The sequence below is a fragment of the Periophthalmus magnuspinnatus genome, chromosome 19, assembly GCF_009829125.3.
Source record: "Periophthalmus magnuspinnatus isolate fPerMag1 chromosome 19, fPerMag1.2.pri, whole genome shotgun sequence".
NCBI classification, from domain to species: Eukaryota; Metazoa; Chordata; class Actinopteri; order Gobiiformes; family Gobiidae; genus Periophthalmus; species Periophthalmus magnuspinnatus.
In genome coordinates, this window is record NC_047144.1 from 22,791,449 (window position 1) to 22,807,987 (window position 16,539).

Below are 16,539 nucleotides of genomic sequence, written 5' to 3' on the forward strand. Positions count from 1 at the left end.
GGACTAAACCAGGAGTAAATCAGGAATAAACTAGGACTAAACCAGGACTAAACCAGGACTAAACCAAGATATAAACCAGGACTAAACCAGGACTAAATCAGGACTAAATCAGGACTAAATCAGGAATAAACTAGGACTAAACCAGGACTAAACCAGGACTAAACCAGGAGTAAATCAGGAATAAACTAGGACTAAACCAGGATATAAACCAGGACTAAACCAGGACTAAATCAGGACTAAATCAGGAATAAACTAGGACTAAACCAGGACTAAACCAGGACTAAACCAGGACTAAACCAGGACTAAACCAGGATATAAGCCAGGACTAAACCAGGAGTAAATCAGGAATAAACTAGGACTAAACCAGGATATAAACCAGGACTAAACCAGGACTAAGCCGGGACTAAACCAGGATATAAACCAGGACTAAACCAGGAGTAAACCAGGACTAAATCAGGAATAAACTAGGACTAAAGCAGAACTAAACCAGGACTAAATCAGGACTAAACCAGGACTGAATCAGGACTAAACCCGGACTAAACCACGAGTAAACCAGGACTAAACCAGGACTAAACCAGGACTAAACCAGGAGTAAACCAGGAGTAAACCAGGAGTAAACCAGGAGTAAACCAGGACTGGATAAAGCACATTTCTACCTTCAAAACGCTCAAAAGGCTTTACAACAGGGAGCCCCTCACCCATTCACACACTCATACACCAGTGTCCGTGGCAGTGCGGGCAAAATGGGTTAAGTGTTTTGCCCAAGGACACAACAACAGCATTCATCTGTGAGAGCAGGATCGAACCTCCAAGTCAGCGGGTGAGCACTTCACCAACTGAGCCACTGTTGTGCAACTATAAGAGGACTGAACCTAGACTAACCCGGGTCTAAACCAGGACTGAACAAGATCTAACCTGTAGAGCACTACAGGGGCATAGTCCAGAGGTGCTAAATGTGCTTCTTTACAGCAACTTCAGGCTTTTTTTTCTGTATCGTCACTGCTTTTTTGAGCTTGCTACAGCGTGGTACATTCATGTATTAAAAACAGTTAATAGTTTCAATTCTGTTTCACATTAACAGACTCATCACCATAGAACTCATTAGCACGTGTTCTATGGTAATGATGGAAATACAATCTGCTCATGTTTTAAAACTGCTATTGATGTTAAATATGCCAATAAAAATATACGCTTCATTCAGCTGCTTGTTTGGGATTTTTCTAAAAGTCCAGTACATTTTATTTGTATCACAGATTTCAGAAGCAATTTCCAAAGAGCTGCACGGGGCAAAAGGCTTAATCGCTTGTTTTTTTCTGAATATCTGTCAACCCTGGTGTAGTACCTATGTCAGAGCGCAGGTATTGTAGGTGTGCAGTACCTGTCCGAGTGTGTAGGTGGCGTAGTCGGGCTGCAGGGTGGCTCCTCGTCCTCCGGTGCCTCTGGTGTATCTCACATAACTGTCCTTATCCACAGGTTTAGCCAGAGTCACCTCGATCGGGGAGCCGTCTATCACCTGAAAGAGAGGAGAGAAGTACGGAGTACGAGAAATGATAGTATTTGTAGTATTGTTACCTTCCCGTGCACAGTGCTCATGGCGTTGATGGTTTGTAGTTGCAGTAGTATTTGTAGTATTTGTATCATTCATGGTGTTTGCAGTATTACCTTCCCGTGCAGCTGGTTCATGGCGTTTACAGCATCTTCTCTGTGAGTGAAGTGAACAAAAGCGTAGTCTCGGATTTTCTTCACTCTCTCCACAGCTCCTAAACACACACACATTACACACACACACACATTACGCACACACACTTTATGCACACACACTTTACACACACACAGCTCCTGTACACATGTAATACACACAAAATATAACCATGTAACACACAGTTAGTCCTAGTGTTAGTCCTGCGAGTCCTGGTTTAATCCTGCTTTACCTGGTGGCTGTGGTTGTATCATGTTTTTCGTATTTTTTTCCCAATATTTTCCCATTTTTCCCCAAATCTTTTCCAATTTTTTTTCTCAATTTTCCCAAATTTTTCCCCATTTTTCCCCCCTTTTTCCCCTTTTATCCTATTTTTTCCCCAAATTTTTTCCTCTTTTTTTTTTTTTTTTCAATTTTTTCCCATTTTTCCCTAATTTTTCCCCAATTTTTCCCCAATTTTTCCCTTTTTTCCCATTTTTTCCCCTGAAATTAGTTCCCAATTTTTTCATTTTTTTCTGAATTTTTCTTCATTTTTTTCATCATTTATTCATTATTGTTTGTGTGATGGTGTTAAACTCCTTTTGGAATTTTGGTCTGTGGTTTGATGTTAATGTTCTGGAGCTGATGTCATCACATTCACTAGGGGGGGGGTGCTAACTAGAGGCACTGCTCTGTCTGAAGCTGGGTTTTGTCTTAGCTGAACAATAACAGGTGAGATGATTTGTCCCTCTCCAATAACATCACAGTCACAAACTCGTCTGTTGGGTCTGTGTTGGGTTGTAGATGTTTGAAGGTTCTGACCTGGTTTCACTGAGTTAAACTCCTTCTGAATCGTTTCTTCTGTCGTCTGCAGCATCAAGTTCCTCACGTACAGGATCTTTACCGTGGCCATGGTCTCCTCGTCCACCTCCACCTCAGGCTCCGCCCAGTCCACCGCGATGGCATGACCCCAGAGCTGGATCCTCCCTAGAGAGCAAAACAGGACTAAACCAGGGCCAAAACTGGACTAAAACAGGGTGCAAACCAGGTCCAAACCAGGTCTAAACCAGGGCCAAAACTGGGTCTAAAGAAGGTCTAAACCAGGACTAAACCAGGTCTAAACCAGGACTAAACCAGGTCTAAACCAGGTCTAAACCAGGTCTGAACCAGGTCTAAAGCAGGTCTGAACCAGGACTAAAGCAGGTCTAAAGCAGGTCTGAACCAGGACTAAAGAAGGTCTAAAGCAGGTCTGAACCAGGACTAAAGCAGGACTAAAGCAGGTCTAAAGCAGGTCTGAACCAGGACTAAAGCAGGACTAAACCAGGTCTAAAGCAGGTCTGAACCAGGACTAAAGCAGGACTAAAGCAGGACTAAACCAGGTCTAAAGCAGGTCTGAACCAGGACTAAACCAGGTCTAAAGCAGGTCTGAACCAGGACTAAACCAGGTCTAAAGCAGGTCTGAACCAGGACTAAAGCAGGTCTAAAGCAGGTCTGAACCAGGACTAAAGAAGGTCTAAAGCAGGTCTGAACCAGGACTAAAGCAGGACTAAAGCAGGTCTAAAGCAGGTCTGAACCAGGACTAAAGCAGGACTAAACCAGGTCTAAAGCAGGTCTGAACCAGGACTAAAGCAGGACTAAAGCAGGACTAAACCAGGTCTAAAGCAGGTCTGAACCAGGACTAAACCAGGTCTAAAGCAGGTCTGAACCAGGACTAAAACAGGACTAAAGCAGGACTAAACCAGGTCTAAAGCAGGTCTGAACCAGGACTAAAGCAGGACTAAACCAGGTCTAAAGCAGGTCTGAACCAGGACTAAAGCAGGACTAAACCAGGTCTAAACCAGGTCTAAAGCAGGTCTAAAGCAGGACTAAACCAGGTCTAAAGCAGGTCTGAACCAGGACTAAAGCAGGTCTAAAGCAGGTCTAAAGCAGGTCTAAAGCAGGTCTAAAGCAGGTCCGAACCAGGACTAAAGCAGGTCTAAAGCAGGTCTAAACCAGGTCTAAAGCAGGTCTGAACCAGGTCTAAAGCAGGTCTAAACCGGGTCTAAAGCAGGTCTAGTGCGATTTAAAAGTTTCATAAAGATGTGAGACCATAAAACTTTGTCTAAAACAAACACAGTAAAGTCTTTATTTGAGTGAAAGTTTAAACACCTTTTATTATTTACTGAAGCTCGCTCTCTTCTTCTTTCCCCCCTCTCTCCCTCTACCTCTCTCTGCTCCCCCTCTCACTTCCTCTTCTTCTCTCTGTCTCTCTCCCCCTCTCTCTCTCTGCCTCCCCTCTGTCTTCCTCTCTCTGTTTCTCCCCCCTCTCTCCCTCTTCCTCACTCTCTGTCGCCCCCCCTCCCTCTCTCTCTCTCTCTCTCCCTCTCCCTCCCTCTCTCTCATTATTTACTCTATCTAAACCTGAACGTCGTTGTTCAGTGAAAACTCTTTCCTGGTAAATCCAGACTGATGTGTCTGTATTTTTGTAGACACACAGATATCAGTCTGGTCCTCACTCCCACCGTCGCATCTCGAGCCAGAAACAAACATGATCGTCCAATCAGATTTGTTCGTTTCAGTGACGCTTGTGAAACGAAGGAGCTCATTGGCCACAGTCGTTTACAAACAAAATGACATTTCTCTTACCTCAGATTAACAGAGAATAGTGATTTGCTCATTGATTCTGCAGAAATCCTCCATGTTTTTCAGTCCTGTATGATATTTTGTCCTTTCTTTTCTCCTCTTGAGCAGCCATATTTGTTTTGATATTGACGGACCATGCCTGTCTCTGATTGGCTAATCCACCTGTCAATCACGGCCATCTGAACACGAGGAGATTCACCGTTGACTCACATTTGGACGCTATTTTGAAGCTGATTAGCCAAGGGTTTTATGAAGTAATTTTAAACTGTTCTGCGCATGTTCAGTACAGGCTGGCTCTGATACTGCAGTAGTAGTACTAGCAGTAGTAGTGTTAGTAGTACTCGTAGGATTAGTACCTGGCAGTAGTTTCCTCCGGGCCATAGCGGCGGCTCTGTGGCTCTGATACTCGACGAAGGCAAAACCGCGGTTCTTGGTCTTGTCGGCGGCGCTCGGGTAAACGATGACATCACTGACCCCCTCCGTGACCTTTGACACCTCACTCAGGATCTCCTCTCGACGTTTGCACTTCGGGATCCCGCCCACGAAGAGCCGGCAGTTATCCACGCTGGGACAAACGCCGAGAAGTCTGCCAGGTCTGAGGAGGGAGGCAGGACTAAAGCAGGACTAGACCAGGACTAGACCAGGACTAGACCAGGACTAGACCAGGACTAAACCAGGACTAAAGCAGGACTAAAGCAGGACTAAAGCAGGACTAAACCAGGACTAAACCAGGACTAAACCAGGACTAAAGCAGGACTAGACCAGGACTAAACTAGGACTAAACCAGGACTAAAGCAGGACTAAAGCAGGACTAAAGCAGGACTAAAGCAGGACTAAAGCAGGACTAAACCAGGACTAAAGCAGGACTAGACCAGGATTAGACCAGGACTAGACCAGGACTAGACCAGGACTAAGCAGGACTAAAGCAGGACAAAAGCAGGACTAGACCAGGACTAAACCAGGACTAAACCAGGACGAAACCAGGACTAAACCAGGACTAAAGCAGGACTAGACCAGGACTAAACCAGGACTAGACCAGGACTAGACCAGAACTAAACCAGGACTAAACCAGGACTAAACCAGGACTAGACCAGGACTAAACCAGGACTAAACCAGGACTAAAGCAGGACTAAACCAGGACTAGACCAGAATAAAGCAGGACTAAACCAGGACTAAAGCAGGACTAAAGCAGGACTGAGCAAGGACTAGACCAGGACTAGACCAGGACTAAACCAGGACTAGACCAGGACTAAACAGGATTAAACAGGACTAAACAGGACTAAAGCAGGACTAAAGCAGGACTAAAGCAGGACTAGACCAGGACTAGACCAGGACTAAACCAGGACTAAACCAGGACTAAACATGGGCTAAACCAGGACTAAACCAGGACTAAACCAAGACTAAACCAAGACTGAACCAGGACGAAACCAAGACTAAACCAGGACTAAACCAGGACTAAACCAAGACTAAACCAAGACTAAACCAGGACTAAACCAGGACTAAACCAGGACTAAACCAGGACTAAACCAGGACTAAACCAAGACTAAAGCAGGACTAAAGCAGGACTAAAGCAGGACTAAACCAGGACTAAACCAAGACTAAACCAGGACTAAACCAGGACTAAACCAGGACTAAACTAGGACTAAAACAGGACTAAAGCAGGACTAAACCAAGACTAAACCAAGACTAAACCAGGACTAAACCAGGACTAAACCAGGACTAAAGCAGGACTAAAGCAGGACTAAAGCAGGACTAAACCAGGACTAAAACAGGACTAAACCAAGACTAAACCAAGACTAAAGCAGGACTAAAACAGGACTAAAACAGGACTAAAATAGGACTGAGCCAGGACTAAACCAGGACTAAACCAGGACTAAACCAGGACTAAACCAGGACTAAATCAGGACTAAACCAGGATTAAAACAGGACCAAACATAGACTAAAATAGGACTAAAACAGGACTAGACCAGGATTAGACCTGGTTTAAACCAGGACTAAACCAGGACTAAACCAGGACTAAACCAGGACTAAACCAGGACTAAAACAGGATTAAAACAGGACCAAACATAGACTAAAATAGGACTAAAACAGGACTAGACCAGGACTAGACCTGGTTTAAACCAGGACTAAAACAGGACTAAACTAGAGTTGTCAGTTTTCTACACTGGGACAAACGCCGTGTCGGAGCAGAGAATGGGAAGGTATTTGACACATGTGACACACAGGGATATAAGAGGACGGGAGGGCATCTGACACACAGAGAGGGCATCTGACACACAGGAGGAGCACAGGAGCAGTGTGGGAGGGCATCTGACCTGATCTCGTGGTTGTTGAGCTGCTTCATGGCGTTCTTGGCCTCCTGGCGGCTGCCGAAGGTGACGAAAGCGTAGCCACGATTGTTCCCGTTAAAGTCCATCATCATCCTCACCTCATAGATCTGACCAAACTGAGACCAGAGACCAGATCAAGACCAGGACCAAGACAAAGACCAGGACGAAGCGCAAGATCAAGACCAGAGACCAGGGACAGGACCAAGACCGGGATCAGGAACCAAGACCAGGACCAAGAGCAAGACCAGAACCAGAACCAAGACCAGGATCAGAACCAGGAAAGAGACATGGGAAAGGAGACAAGCAGAATTCTGATGTTAATGTTAATGATAATCCTGCATATCGTTCTTATACTTCTAACGCAGAAATAGTCCGATACCGATATTTGACCTGCTGTTTGGGCCAATAACCGATATTTGCCGATATTAAAGTTAAAGGGAGACAGACAAAATGTGCAGAATTAATGAAACACGTGTGTATGAAACAAAACAACTCCAGAAATATCTCATCTTCAAACAGGTCTCGGGGCAGTAGTACTAGTAGTAGTAGTAGTAGTAGTAGTAGTAGTTGTATCAGTTGTACTTTACCTTCTCACACAGTGGTACCAGCTCGTCCTCAAACAGGTCTCGGGGCAGTTTTCCCACAAAGATCTCGGAGCCTCGTTCTGGAGGAGGTCCATCCCAGTTTGGAGGAGGTCCACCGTACCTCCTCTGACCATTCTCCTGAAATATACAAGTACTGCAGTAAAAGTACTGCAAATACTACTGCAAATACTACTGTAATACTGCTAAACTACACTGTGCCTCCTCTGACTGTTTTCTTGAATCACGCAAATGCTACTGGAAAAGTATTGCAAATACTACTGCAATACTACTACTGCTAATCTAAAGTGTACCTCCTCTGACTGCTGCTCCAAAAAGAGTTTGTGTTCAGTAATGTTAGTTTTGATCTGTCTCTCACCTGTCTCATGGAGCACCTGTCTCACCTGTCTGAGGGAGCACCTGTCTCTCACCTGTCTGAGGGAGCACCTGTCTCTCACCTGTCTTAGGGAGCACCTGTCACTCACCTGTTTGAGGGAGTAGCCGGTTCGCTGTGTGAGAGCCCTTAGTCCCGCCTCCCGCTGCGTCCCCGTCAGCCCGTCTGCTTTCTGATTGGACTCCATTAGAAGTGATTGACAGTTCAGTTTCAATCAGGGAAATTAACGGTGCTCACTGCAAAAAATATATATATAAAATTATAAAAATGTAAATAATAATAAAATAAACACAAACAAACGATAACAGTAATTAAAGCCGCAAGCGGCGATGATGGCCCTCGCCCCCCATGCGACCGCCCCCCCATGCAACCGCCCGGGGCTGGCCACTGCCCCCACACACCATTTTCCCCGCCCGGCCACCCCACGGCCGCAATCCGCCCCCCTTCACACAGTTTCTATATAAATATGTGTGACCAACACATTATAATGGAGGTCCACGGCGTTGAACCGGCAACCTCGTGCACAATACAGGTATGGTGTAATGGACTTTTTTGCCTCTTTTGAGGTCCACAATGATATCACCAACTTTCATGCCAATCGGACAAAGTTGAGTTTTTTACCTGTACAGTAGGGGGCGCTATGGAGGTCACTGGCCACATATTTATAATGGTTCTCTATTCACAGTTTTAATCCGCATCAGTGATTAGAATTTGAGCTTTTTAGTCTGATCCACGTGTCTGTGAGAGGGAATCAAATATGCAGGAAAGCAGTCATATTTTGACAGTGTGCTGTGCATAAACCAGAAAGAATATCCCCAAAACGTGGATGATTATTGACAATAATCATGTGTACATGCTGTATGTGGAGTTTGAGGAAATTTGGATGAAAAACCTAGGACTAGATAGGTTTCATTTGCACTTAAGGAAAAGTCGTGTAGGAATTTAAATCCAATGACGAAGTCATATTTTGAGGGCATCCTACTCATGAACCATAAAGAATATCCCCAAAACGTGGATGATTATTGACAATCGACATATGTACATGCTGTATGTGGAGTTTGATGTAATTCGGATGAAAAACCTAGGAGTAGATATGATTCATAGACATGCAAGTCAAAGTGCCAAGTGCCAATTTCTTTTCAATTCATTGCGCCCCTGGTGGCCAACAGTGGAAAATAACCCATGGCCCTAATGTAATTTTTTGTTTCTTCTGAGACCATGAATTGATGCCCCAAATTTCATAGGAATTGGATAATGTTGGCATTTCACCTCTATGGTAGGGGGCGCTATAGTGTTCATTTTGATTAAAATTAATATTGCATTCCATTCAAGGCCCAATCTTGCATATGTGATGTGAATGTGAGCTCTGTAGGGCAATGCCTGTGGTCGTGAGAGGACATTGAAAAAACAGGAAACGAAGGCGTATTTCGGTGGCGGCGTACGGGCGAACCGTGTGGAATTCGGAGAAAACGTGGATAACTTTTGAAAACCCATGTGTCTGGATGTGGCATGTGAAATCTGAGCTCATTTGGACCAAAAACCTGAGACTAGTAGCGTTTTGAAAACACGCTGCGAATGAAGTGGCGAATTTTTGATCCAAAATGGCCGACTTCCTGTCTGTCATAGAGCAGTGCTTCAATTCATTTTTATGCTTGTCCCCCCATTCTCTATCACTGTTCTGCTTTTTGTGTGTGTTTTCCAAAATAAACCAGGCTCCTCTCCCATAGGGGTGAATTTTTAGGTGGCGCTGTCGAGTCAGGGGGCATGGGACAGTTTCACGACACCAATTTTATGAAATTTTTTGCCGAGCCGGTCGATTCTATACCCCCATGTGAGACTTTTCGTGAATGTTCAGGGGGTGAAAAATGCGATTGTTTTGGCGGAAAAACGAAGAACAATGTTAATATGCAGTGTGGCCCTGAGCTGTGTGGCTCTGACTCTATATGAGAGGGGTCTGTGGCTTTGCACCGGCAACCGTGTACATAATACAGGTATGGTGTAATGGACTTTTTTGACCCTTTTAATGCCCACAATTATCTCCCCAAGTTTCATGCCAATCGGACAAAGTTGTGTATTTTACCAATACTGTAGGGGCGCTATAGTGTTCATTTAGATAACAATTAATAGTGCATTCTATTAATACCCTCACATCACACGTGTGATGTGAATTGGAGCTGTGTAGACCAATGCATGTGCGTGTCAGAAATGTTTTTATGATTTTTTTTTTAGTATTTGCGCCACTGGTGGCCAACCGTGGAAAATGGCTCATGGCCATAATGTCATTTTTTGTTTCTTCTGATGTCACTGATTTATTCCCCGAATTTCGTAGGAATCCGATAATGTTGGCGTTTCACCCCTATGGTAGGGGGCGCTATAGTGTTCATTTTTATTACAATTAATAATCCATTTTATTAATACCCTCATATCACATGGGTGATTTTAATTTGAGCTGTGTAGACCAATGCATGTGCGTGTCAGACATTTTTAAATGATTTTATTTGGAGTCTTTGCGCCCCCGGTGGCCAAGTGTGAAAAAAAACCTATGCCCATAATATTATTTTTTGGTCCACGTCATGCCCCCAATTTATTTCCCGAATTTCGTAGGAATCCGATAATGTTGGTGTTTCACCCCTATGGTAGGGGGCGCTATAGTGTTCATTTTTATTACAATTAATAATCCATTTTATTAATACCCTCATTTCACACGTGTGATGTGAATTTGAGCTGTGTAGACCAATGCATGTGCGTGTCAGGCATTTTTCAATGATTTTTTTTGGAGTCTTTGCGCCCCTGGTGGCCAAGTGTGAAAAATGACCTATGCCCGTAATATTATTTTTTGGTCCACGTCTTGCCCCCAATTTATTTCCCGAATTTCGTAGGAATCCGATAATGTTTGCGTTTCACCCCTATGGTAGGGGGCGCTATAGTGTTCATTTTGATTAAAATTAATATTGCATTCCACTCATGCCACAATCTCGCATATGTGATGTGAATGTGAGCTCTGTAGGGCAATGCCTGTGGTCGTGAGAGGACATCGAAAAAACAGGAAACGAAGGCGTATTTCGGTGGCGGCGTACGGGCGAACCATGTGGAATTTGGAGAAAACGTGGATAACTTCTGAAAACCCATGTGTCTGGATGTGGCATGTGAAATCTGAGCTCATTTGGACCAAAAACCTGAGACTAGTAGCGTTTTGAAAACACGCTGCGAAAAATTTGGCGAATTTTCGATTCAATATAGCCAACTTCCTGTTCGTCCTAGGGCCACACTATGATTGGCTTTTTTGCTTGTCTCCATGAGCTCTATCACTGGTGTGAATTTCGTCAAGCTAAGGCGAAAAATGCATGTCGGCTCCCAATTCATTTTAAAATTTTGAATTTTCTAGGTGGCGCTGTCGAGCCAGTGTGTGTGGGTCATTTTCGTGATGCATATTTTCTTGAATTTTTTGCCAAGCCGGTCGATTTGATACCCCCATGTGAGACTTTTCGTTGACGTTCAGGGGGTGAAAATTGCGATCCCAGGGGGAGAAAAAAAATAATAATAATTAAAGCCGCAAGCGGCGATGATGGCCCTCGCCCCCCGCGCGACCGCCCCCCCATGCGACCGCCCGGGGCCGGCCACCGCCCCCACGCACCATTTTCCCCGCCTGGCCACCCCACGGCTGCAATCCGCCCCCCTTTCTATATAAATATGTGTAACCAACACATTACAATGGCTGTGCAAGGCGGCAACCATGTACATAATACAGGTATGGTGTAATGGACTTTTTTGCCTCTTTTAATGCCCAAAATTATCTCCCCAAGTTTTATGCCAATCGGACAAAGTTGAGTATTTTACCAATACTGTAGTGGGCGCTATAGTGTTCATTTAGATAACAATTAATAGTGCATTCTATTAATACCCTGATATCACATTTGTGATGAGAATTTCAGCTGTCTAGAACCATGTATGTGCATGTAAGAAATTTTTAAATGATTTTTTTTTGGAGTGTTTGCGCCCCTGGTGGCCAAATGTGGAAAATGACTCATGGCCATAATGTAATTTTTTTGTTTCTTCTGATGCCGTCGATTTATTCCCCGAATTTCGAAGGAATCCGATAATATTGGCGATTCACCCCTATGGTAGGGGGCGCTATAGTGTTCATTTTTATTAAAATTAATATTGCATTCCATTCATGCCCCAATCTCGCATATGTGATGTGAATGTGAGCTCTGTAGGGCAATGCCTGTGGTCGTGAGAGGACATCGAAAAAACAGGAAACGAAGGCGTTTTCGGTGGCGGCGTACGGGCGAACCGTGTGGAATTTGGAGAAAACGTGCATAACTTCTGAAAACCCATGTGTCTGGATGTGGCATGTGAAATCTGAGCTCATTTGGACCAAAAACCTGAGACTAGTAGCGTTTTGAAAACACGCAGCGAAAAATTTGGCGAATTTTCGATTCAATATAGCCGACTTCCTGTCTGTCATAGAGCAGTGCTTCAATTCATATTTATGCTTGTCCTCCCATTCTCTATCACTGTTCTGATTTTTGTGTGTGTTTTCCAAAATAAACCAGGCTCCTCTCCCATAGGGGTGAATTTTTAGGTGGCGCCGTCGAGTCAGGGGGCATGGGACATTTTCCCGACACCAATTTTATGAAATTTTTCACCAAGCCGGTTGATCCTATACCCCCATGTGAGACTTTTTGTGACTGTTCAGGGGGTGAAAAATGCGATTGTTTTGGCGGAAAAACGAAGAACAATGTTAATATGCAGTGTGGCCCTGAGCTGTGTGGCTCTGACTCTATATGAGAGGGGTCTGTGGCTTTGCACCGGCAACCGTGTACATAATACAGGTATGGTGTAATGGACTTTTTTGACCCTTTTAATGCCCACAATTATCTCCCCAAGTTTCATGCCAATCGGACAAAGTTGTGTATTTTACCAATACTGTAGGGGGCGCTATAGTGTTCATTTTGATTAAAATTATTATTGCATTCCATTCATGCCCCAATCACACATATGTGATGTGAATGTGAGCTCTGTAGGGCAATGCCTGTGGTCGTGAGAGGACATAGAAAAAACAGGAAACGAAGGCGTATTTCGGTGGCGGTGTACGGGCGAACCGTGTGGAATTCGGAGAAAACGTGGATAACTTCTGAAAACCCATGTGTCTGGATGTGGCATGTGAAATCTGAGCTCATTTGGACCAAAAACCTGAGACTAGTAGCGTTTTGAAAACACGCAGCGAAAAATTTGGCGAATTTTCGATTCAATATAGCCGACTTCCTGTCTGTCATAGAGCAGTGCTTCAATTCATATTTATGCTTGTCCCCCCATTCTCTATCACTGTTCTGATTTTTGTGTGTGTTTTCCAAAATAAACCAGGCTCCTCTCCCATAGGGGTGAAATTTTAGGTGGCGCCGTCGAGTCAGGGGGCATGGGACATTTTGCCGACACCAATTTTATTAAATTTTTCGCAGAGCCGGTCGATTCTATACCCCCATGTGAGACTTTTCGTGAATGTTCAAGGGGTGAAAAATGCGATTGTTTTGGCAGAAAAACGAAGAACAATGTTAATATGCAGTGTGGCCCTGGGCTGTGTGGCCCTGACTCCATATGAGAGGGGTCTGTGGCTTTGCACCGGCAACTGTGTACATAATACAGGTATGGTGTAATTGACTTTTTTTGACCCTTTTAATGCCCCCAATTATCTCCCCAAGTTTCATGCCAATCGGACAAAGTTGTGTATTTTACCAATACTGTAGGGGGCGCTATAGTGTTCATTTACATAACAATTAATAGTGCATTCTATTAATACCCTGATATCACATGTGTGATGAGAATATCAGCTGTCTAGAACCATGTATGTGCGTGTCAGAAATTTTTTAATGATTTTTTTTTAGTATTTGCGCCCCTGGTGGCCAACCGTGGAAAATGACTCATGGCCATAATGTATTTTTTTGTTTCTTCTGATGCCATTGATTTATTCCCCGAATTTCGTAGGAATCCGATAATGTTGGCGTTTCACCCCTATGGTAGGGGGCGCTATAGTGTTCATTTTTATTACAATTAATAATCAATTTTATTAATACCCTCACATCACACATGTGATGTGAATTTGAGCTGTGTAGACCAATGCATGTGCGTGTCAGAAATTTTTTTATGATTTTTTTTTTAGTATTTGCGCCCCTGGTGGCCAACCGTGGAAAATGAGTCATGGCCATAATGTAATTTTTTGTTTCTTGTGATGCCACTGATTTATTCCCCGAATTTCGTAGGAATCCGATAATGTTGGCGTTTCACCCCTATGGTAGGGGGCGCTATAGTGTTCATTTTTATTACAATTAATAATCCATTTTATTAATACCCTCACATCACACGTGTGATGTGAATTTGAGCTGTGTAGACCAATGCATGTGCGTGTCAGGCATTTTTAAATGATTTTTTTTGGAGTCTTTGCGCCCCTGGTGGCCAAGTGTGAAAAATGACCTATGCCCGTAATATTATTTTTTGGTCCACGTCATGCCCCCAATTTATTTCCCGAATTTCGTAGGAATCCGATAATGTTTTTGTTTCACCCCTATGGTAGGGGGCGCTATAGTGTTCATTTTGATTAAAATTAATATTGCATTCCACTCATGCCACAATCTCGCATATGTGATGTGAATGTGAGCTCTGTAGGGCAATGCCTGTGGTCGTGAGAGGACATCGAAAAAACAGGAAACGAAGGCGTATTTCGGTGGCGGCGTACGGGCGAACCGTGTGGAATTTGGAGAAAACGTGGATAAGTTTTGAAAACCCATGTGTCTGGATGTGGCATGTGAAATCTGAGCTCATTTGGACCAAAAACCTGAGACTAGTAGCGTTTTGAAAACACGCAGCGAAAAATTTGGCGAATTTTCGATTCAATATAGCCGACTTCCTGTCCGTCCTAGGGCCACACTATGATTGGCTTTTTTGCTTGTCTCCATGAGCTCTATCACTGGTGTGAATTTCGTCAAGCTAGGGCGAAAAATGCGTGTCGGCTCCCAATTCATTTTAAAATTTTGAATTTTCTAGGTGGCGCTGTCGAGCCAGTGTGTGTGGGTCATTTTCGTGATGCATATTTTCTTGAATTTTTTGCCAAGCCGGTCGATTTGATACCCCCATGTGAGACTTTTCGTTGACGTTCAGGGGGTGAAAATTGCGATCCCAGGGGGGGAAAAAAAATAATAATTAAAGCCGCAAGCGGCGATGATGGCCCTCGCCCCCCGCGCGACCGCCCCCCCATGCGACCGCCCGGGGCCGGCCACCGCCCCCACGCACCATTTTCCCCGCCTGCCCACCCCACGGCTGCAATCTGCCCCCTTCACACAGTTTCTATATAAATATGTGTGACCAACACATTATAATGGAGGTCCACGGCGTTGAACCGGCAACCTCGTGCACAATACAGGTATGGTGTAATGGACTTTTTTGCCTCTTTTGAGGTCCACAATGATATCACCAACTTTCATGCCAATCGGACAAAGTTGAGTTTTTTACCTGTACAGTAGGGGGCGCTATGGAGGTCACTGGCCACATGTTTATAATGTTTCTCTATTCAGTTTTAATCCGCATCAGTGATTAGAATTTGAGCTTTTTAGTCTGATCCACGTGTCTGTGAGAGGGAATCAAATATGCAGGAAAGCAGTCATATTTTGACAGTGTGCTGTGCATAAACCAGAAAGAATATCCCCAAAACGTGGATGATTATTGACAATAATCATGTGTACATGCTGTATGTGGAGTTTGAGGAAATTTGGATGAAAAACCTAGGACTAGATAGGTTTCATTTGCACTTAAGGAAAAGTCGTGTAGGAATTTAAATCCAATGACGAAGTCATATTTTGAGGGCATCCTACTCATGAACCATAAAGAATATCCCCAAAACGTGGATGATTATTGACAATCGACATATGTACATGCTGTATGTGGAGTTTGATGTAATTCGGATGAAAAACCTAGGAGTAGATATAATTCATAGACATGCAAGTCAAAGTGCCAAGTGCCAATTTCTTTTCAATTCATTGCGCCCCTGGTGGCCAACAGTGGAAAATAACCCATGGCCCTAATGTAATTTTTTGTTTCTTCTGAGACCATGAATTGATGCCCCAAATTTCATAGGAATTGGATAATGTTGGCATTTCACCTCTATGGTAGGGGGCGCTATAGTGTTCATTTTGATTAAAATTAATATTGCATTCCATTCAAGGCCCAATCTTGCATATGTGATGTGAATGTGAGCTCTGTAGGGCAATGCCTGTGGTCGTGAGAGGACATTGAAAAAACAGGAAACGAAGACGTATTTCGATGGCGGCGTACGGGCGAACCGTGTGGAATTTGGAGAAAACGTGGTTAACTTTTGAAAACCCATGTGTCTGGATGCGGCATGTGAAATCTGAGCTCATTTGGACCAAAAACCTGAGACTAGTAGCGTTTTGAAAACACGCTGCGAATGAAGCGGCAAATTTTTTATCCAAAATGGCCGATTTCCTGTCTGTCATAGAGCAGTGCTTCAATTCATATTTATGCTTGTCCCCCCATTCTCTATCACTGTTCTGATTTTTGTGTGTGTTTTCCAAAATAAACCAGGCTCCTCTCCCATAGGGGTGAAATTTTAGGTGGCGCTGTCGAGTCAGGGGGCATGGGACATTTTCCCGAAACCAATTTTATGAATTTTTTTGCCGAGCCGGTCGATCCTATACCCCCATGTGAGACTTTTCGTGAATGTTCAGGGGGTGAAAAATGCGATTGTTTTGGCGGAAAAACGAAGAACAATGTTAATATGCAGTGTGGCCCTGAGCTGTGTGGCCCTGACTCTATATGAGAGGGGTCTGTGGCTTTGCACCGGCAACCACGTACATAATACAGGTATGGTGTAATTGACTTTTTTGACCCTTTTAATGCCCCCAATTATCTCCCCAAGTTTCA

At 44.0% G+C, this 16,539-nt stretch overlaps 2 protein-coding genes across 4 annotated transcripts in view; one reads left to right on the top strand and one right to left on the bottom strand.

The window, feature by feature from the left end:
• ptenb (phosphatase and tensin homolog B) overlaps positions 1-16,539 on the top strand; it is a 128,653-nt gene that overhangs the window by 81,639 nt on the left and 30,475 nt on the right. The window lies entirely within an intron of this gene.
• Positions 1-16,539, bottom strand: part of a1cf (apobec1 complementation factor) — a 32,335-nt gene that overhangs the window by 9,983 nt on the left and 5,813 nt on the right. For all 3 annotated transcript variants that reach the window (XM_033984494.2, XM_033984493.2, XM_055229765.1), the window contains exons 2-8: positions 7,697-7,841; positions 7,218-7,352; positions 6,616-6,746; positions 4,657-4,895; positions 2,501-2,665; positions 1,663-1,760; positions 1,379-1,513 (exon numbers count right to left, since the gene is read on the bottom strand). In XM_033984494.2, coding sequence (XP_033840385.1) covers positions 1,379-1,513; positions 1,663-1,760; positions 2,501-2,665; positions 4,657-4,895; positions 6,616-6,746; positions 7,218-7,352; positions 7,697-7,792 — 999 coding nt within the window. In that variant the 5' untranslated portion in view covers positions 7,793-7,841. The remainder of the gene's footprint in view (positions 1-1,378; positions 1,514-1,662; positions 1,761-2,500; positions 2,666-4,656; positions 4,896-6,615; positions 6,747-7,217; positions 7,353-7,696; positions 7,842-16,539) is intronic.